The sequence below is a fragment of the Brienomyrus brachyistius genome, unplaced genomic scaffold (genome assembly GCF_023856365.1).
Source record: "Brienomyrus brachyistius isolate T26 unplaced genomic scaffold, BBRACH_0.4 scaffold184, whole genome shotgun sequence".
Taxonomy (NCBI): domain Eukaryota; kingdom Metazoa; phylum Chordata; class Actinopteri; order Osteoglossiformes; family Mormyridae; genus Brienomyrus; species Brienomyrus brachyistius.
In genome coordinates, this window is record NW_026042459.1 from 262,501 (window position 1) to 268,624 (window position 6,124).

At 49.0% G+C, this 6,124-nt stretch overlaps 1 protein-coding gene across 1 annotated transcript in view; it reads right to left on the bottom strand.

The window, feature by feature from the left end:
- LOC125728180 (uncharacterized) overlaps positions 1 to 5,806 on the bottom strand; it is a 56,375-nt gene extending 50,569 nt beyond the window's left edge. The window contains exons 1-3 of the mRNA XM_049005243.1: positions 5,632 to 5,806; positions 5,096 to 5,194; positions 2,819 to 3,000 (exon numbers count right to left, since the gene is read on the bottom strand). Of these exons, the coding sequence (XP_048861200.1) occupies positions 2,819 to 3,000; positions 5,096 to 5,157 (244 nt within the window). The 5' untranslated portion in view covers positions 5,158 to 5,194; positions 5,632 to 5,806. The remainder of the gene's footprint in view (positions 1 to 2,818; positions 3,001 to 5,095; positions 5,195 to 5,631) is intronic.
- Between the last annotated feature and the right edge of the window lie 318 nt (positions 5,807 to 6,124).

Sequence of the window (6,124 nt, forward strand, 5' to 3'; positions counted from 1 at the left end):
TCGAAAGATCTCAGCGGCCTTTGGATTGCCGTATAACTGACAGGCAGGTGAAAAGACTTGCTTCTGCAAAGTGTGAGATCACAAACCGCGTCGGGACTGCAAACTGCCAGGACAAAGGCCCCCAAACATGACACTGGGGGGCATCTGGGCTGTAATGACACCAGCTGGTGTTCTGGAAGCTCTCCATGAAAGTCCTGTATGGGAATGGGCAGCCTCCATCTTTTCATTATTGCAAGATTGTCCATGAAACATCTAGTGTTTCCAAACACTGGTCACAATTTAACTGCTTTGTTCACCAGTGTTCGCAAAACAGTGTATGCGGGTATTACAATAAGGTCAGGCTCCGTGTATCAACAGCATGTGGTGTCCGGGGAGGGGTATCAACAACAAGGGGTGTCTGGGGAGGGGTATCAAGAGCATGTGGTGTCCGGGAAGGGGTATCAACAACAAGGGCTGTCCAAGGAGGGGTATCAACAGCAAGGGGTGTCTAAGGAGGGGTATCAACAGCAAGGGGTGTCCAAGGAGGGGTATCAACAGCAAGGGGTGTCCAAGGAGGGGTATCAACAGCAAGGGGTGTCCAGGGAGGGGCATCAACAGCAAGGGGTGTCCAGGGAGGGGTATGAACAACAAGGGGTGTCCAGGGAGGGGCATCAACAGCAAGGGGTGTCCAGGGAGGGGTATCAACAACAAGGGGTGTCCAGGGAGGGGTATCAACAACAAGGGGTGTCCAGGGAGGGGCATCAACAGCAAGGGGTGTCCAGGGAGGGGCATCAACAGCAAGGGGTGTCCAGGGAGGGGTATCAACAGCAAGGGGTGTCCGGGGAGGGGTATCAACAGCAAGGGGTGTCCGGGGAGGGGTATCAACAGCAAGGGGTGTCCGGGGAGGGGTATCAACATCAAGGGGTGTCCAGGGAGGGGCATCAACAGCAAGGGGTGTCCAGGGAGGGGTATCAACAACAAGGGGTGTCCAGGGAGGGGTATCAACAACAAGGGGTGTCCAGGGAGGGGTATCAACAACAAGGGGTGTCCAGGGAGGGGTATCAACAACAAGGGGTGTCCAGGGAGGGGTATCAACAACAAGGGGTGTCCAGGGAGGGGCATCAACAACAAGGGGTGTCCAGGGAGGGGTATCAACAACAAGGGGTGTCCAGGGAGGGGTATCAACAACAAGGGGTGTCCAGGGAGGGGCATCAACAGCAAGGGGTGTCCAGGGAGGGGTATCAACAACAAGGGGTGTCCAGGGAGGGGTATCAACAACAAGGGGTGTCCAGGGAGGGGCATCAACAACAAGGGGTGTCCAGGGAGGGGTATCAACAACAAGGGGTGTCCAGGGAGGGGTATCAACAACAAGGGGTGTCCAGGGAGGGGTATCAACAACAAGGGGTGTCCAGGGAGGGGCATCAACAGCAAGGGGTGTCCAGGGAGGGGCATCAACAGCAAGGGGTGTCCGGGGAGGGGCATCAACAGCAAGGGGTGTCCAAGTAGGGGTATCAACATTAAGGGGTGTCCAGGGAGGGGTATCAACAGCAAGGGGTGTCCAGGGAGGGGCATCAACAACAAGGGCTGTCCAAGGAGGGGTATCAACAGCAAGGGGTGTCCGGGGAGGGGTATCAACATCAAGGGGTGTCCGGGGAGGGGTATCAACAGCATGTGGTGTCCGGGGAGGGGTATCAACAGCATGTGGTGTCCGGGGAGGGGTATCAACAACAAGGGGTGTCCAAGGAGGGGTATCAACAGCAAGGGGTGTCCGGGGAGGGGTATCAACAGCATGTGGTGTCCGGGGAGGGGTATCAACAACAAGGGGTGTCTGGGGAGGGGTATCAACAGCAAGGGGTGTCCGGGGAGGGGTATCAACAACAAGGGGTGTCTAAGGAGGGGTATCAACAGCAAGGGGTGTCCGGGGAGGGGTATCAACAACAAGGGCTGTCCAAGGAGGGGTATCAACAGCAAGGGGTGTCCAAGGAGGGGTATCAACAGCAAGGGGTGTCCGGGGAGGGGTATCAACATCAAGGGGTGTCCAAGGAGGGGTATCAACAGCAAGGGGTGTCCGGGGAGGGGTATCAACAACAAGGGCTGTCCAAGGAGGGGTATCAACAGCAAGGGGTGTCCAAGGAGGGGTATCAACAGCAAGGGGTGTCCGGGGAGGGGTATCAACATCAAGGGGTGTCCAAGGAGGGGTATCAACAGCAAGGGGTGTCCGGGGAGGGGTATCAACAACAAGGGCTGTCCAAGGAGGGGTATCAACAGCAAGGGGTGTCCAAGGAGGGGTATCAACAGCAAGGGGTGTCCGGGGAGGGGTATCAACATCAAGGGGTGTCCAAGGAGGGGTATCAACAGCAAGGGGTGTCCAAGGAGGGGTATCAACAGCAAATGGTATCCGGGGAGGGGTATCAACAACAAGGGGTGTCCAAGGAGGGGTATCAACAGCAAGGGGTGTCCGGGGAGGGGTATCAACAACAAGGGGTGTCCAAGGAGGGGTATCAACAGCAAGGGGTGTCCAAGTAGGGGTATCAACAACAAGGGGTGTCCAAGGAGGGGTATCAACAGCAAGGGGTGTCCAAGTAGGGGTATCAACAGCAAGGGGTGTCCGGGGAGGGGTATCAACAGCAAGGAGTGTCCAAGGAGGGGTGTCAACAGCAAGGGGTGTCCAGGGAGGTGGTCATCAGAGAGTCGCTAGTTCAAATCCTGCGTTAAGCATAGTGATTTCACCAATCGGCCCTTAACCCCTAAGATACTCTGACCAACTGCGCTCTCTCAAAATGCATGTGTCACTTTAGATGAGAGTGTCAGCGAAATAAGTCAGTACACAGACACCTACCTTGGAAGAAGCTCTTGACCCGGAGGTAGCTGACACTGAGCCGTAGGACGGACAGCTTGTCCAGCTTGGAGATGACATCGGGGGGGAAGGGCAGCAGGCCGGCCAGGCGATCCAGCTCGGCATTCAGCCGGTCGCGGTGCCTCTTCGAAGGGTTGGATTTCTGACTTCCTGCTTGCGGCTTCCTGACGACAGAAGCAGCAAAAGCCGGTTGGTGACCACAGCCCCTCTTGGCACAATAAGAGGACATGGTGCTGAGACAGGGTCAGGGACATCCCAGCATCCTCCAGGCTGTGTTCTGTCACAGCAGCCAATGGAAGCAGGCCAGAGGGTGACCTTTGACCTTTACCATTTTACAGCTGGGGAATTATCCAGAATATTATGGCATTTTAATTTTATGTGGACGCAACCCCACTGTTCCAAACACATCTTTTTAAACAGCAGCCACACATGCCAGCCAATTCTTGTACTGTCCACTTTCTGCCATAACTATGCAAATTTCCCACTTGTGGGACTAATAAAGGATTATCTTATCTTATTGCATAGTTACTTTACTTTACCATAAATTACCTATTTAACAGACTCATGAATGACATGAATAATTCGACGTTTGAAGTGCCAAAGAATCATAGTGGATAGTTAGGTGTACTCACTAGCTAGTAACCAGAAAGCTGGCTGGTCCACATTGGATCTAAGAAGCCTGATCTGTCCACTGGTACAAAACGCAGCTGTTACAGATTATGTCCAGGGAAGTAGCACAGAAAGCAGTGAAGTCGGGTGAATGGCGGTTTAATCACCAAAGCACAGGACAGCGATACAAACACGAACGTCAATGACCAGAGAGGGTAAGACAGTCTTGGAAGCATTTAATGTATAGAATTGATTAACGACAACTAGACACAAGTGAGAACACCGGGAGTCCACACGAGGTAGCGAGGGGGCGTGGAACACGGGAGAGTCAGACGAGCAGGACGTGACAGCAACTCCTAACAGCTCCAGTCAGAGAAATACCAGCAGTGAAAATGACTTTGCATCTGTGGGGACCAACAAATAAGCAAAACTTAAAGGGGTGAACCGCATGAATAGCAGCTTTCAAACAATCCTGCCAGGGCAGCACAGAAAGCGTCGGTCCTCCCAGTGCAGCACCAGTACGGCTCGAACACAGCGGTCCTGATCCTGTGGGGACGGTTTCCCCCAGCTAGCCACAGTGGCGCCCCCCCCCGCCCCCACCCCCCATCTTTAAATAAACGGGGAGTGTGACTTTCATTTCCTGGCTCTGGTGTCTGCAGGTCCAACTGTCGGCCCATTTCATCTTTTCTTAGTATCTTCACGTGCGAGAGAGACAGCCATCTAATCACACACCAGCATTTTATCTAAATTAAAGGTTTTCAAGTGAATCATTCAGATATTCTAAAATGTCTTAACTCACCATCAACATACAGCATCTTCTATTTCCACTAATATTATATAGCTGTGACTTTCTTCCATTTCTGGAGCCCTGATCATATTGAACTTATGCTTTTATTCGGAACGCTGTAACTTTTGACGTGAAAACAGAACAATTACGTTACATTCTCTTTGGTGTAAAAAGAGAATAAAAGATTTGCTTTCAATATTCAAAATACTGAACGCAACACATTTTATCTGGGTTTCTTACCACTGTTTTTATTTTCCAGTTATTTAGATGTTTATTTGCAAATAAAAAGTGTCATATATTAAAGTACAGCATGAAGTCACATCAAGTAATTCATCAGTGAAATACATATCAACAGGAAAAATATTTTAGGCATAAGACCATTTTTATATTGCAATTCAAGCTACCATTGACTTCCCTGCAGTTACAAAATTAAACTTGTTTAGAATTATGCAAATTTAGTCAACATCTGAAAATTATTACATAAATCACTTTTACGCAGTGGATAAGAATTCGTGTTCTGACTCCATCAAATTCCACCAAAAGTTATGCTTGAAATATCATAATGCTTTTTTGCAGTATTCAACCTGGTTAATTTATAAAACAAAACGGAGGAATGAGGAGTATTTTTATCCACAAATATAGAACAAAATATGCACTCATTAAAATGAATTTAAATATTTATTGAATATGTTGAAAAATGTAGCCTGAGTATCTTTGTTTAGGAATAACTCAATAAATCTGACTGAGTTAATATGATAAAGTTGATTAAATTTGAAATTGCAGCTGTATTGATTTGAAATTAATTGGAATGATTGAATCGTTATTTGTAATGATGATACAGGGTAATTTCATGGATACTTAACTGTTTCTGAACCGGCTTGCGTCGCTTGCGGCCGGCATACATGCAGTCTCCCGGCGGGATCATGCTCTCGCGCTCAGGGAGGGGGGCGGTGACAGGTGCCCTAAAGCCGGAAAATTAGAAATATTTTTAACAGAAAAGACAAAGTCGGCGGGCTTTTCACACTTTTGTAAAGTACGCCAGCAACAGGCAATCACGTCTAAAAGGAGGGCATTCATGCTTGTATCTATTAGCTAAATCACTAGCAAAAGAAATTATACTGAATGCATTAAAATATTAATATCTTAGTTTGTATTTGCAATTTCCCGAAGCATATGGACTAAGTATTAACCATTATTTACCAACAGCACCAACAGCAATTCCACAAACGGTACGAATACCGTCACACTGACATGCAGACGCACAGACGTATTACTATACTTATTAATGTAGTATTATTACAATACTACAGTTAAATCAGCAATTATAAAATGTTACACACTCCGCATGTCACTTCCCAAAAACATTAGCTATGGATAACGCACATAACAAATCACTTACCTAAAAGCTCTATTAATGTTTATCTGTCCCTGTGCAGTTTCAGTGTGGATTTATAGGAATGTTTTTGGTTGGTTAAAATAAAAACTCGAAGTGAGTATTTCTGTTTCGTGTCAGACGGCAGATGTGCTGGATGCTTTATAGCAGCCCGGGTCGCCTCCACTTCCTTGTGTTTCAGGTGGCGGATTCCTCTGAATGACAAGGCGAGCTCTTCGCACGCAAGTCGGCCGGCCTCGCAAACGCGGGCGCGCACACGCACACACACACGCGCACACACAGACAGACAGACACACACATACAGGGTCGCGATCGACGGGCGGGATCGCAGGCAACCCCGTCCACTACGAACGCCAGGGGAGGTGCATGGCCGGCATACATTCCTTTGGGGGGGGGAGTTATTGGAAGTTTTTCGTACAGTAAACAGAATACACGTGGAACCGCGTTCCCTTAAAGTCCGATCCACGTATAAGATTAGGGTACAAAGGCAGATGGGGTT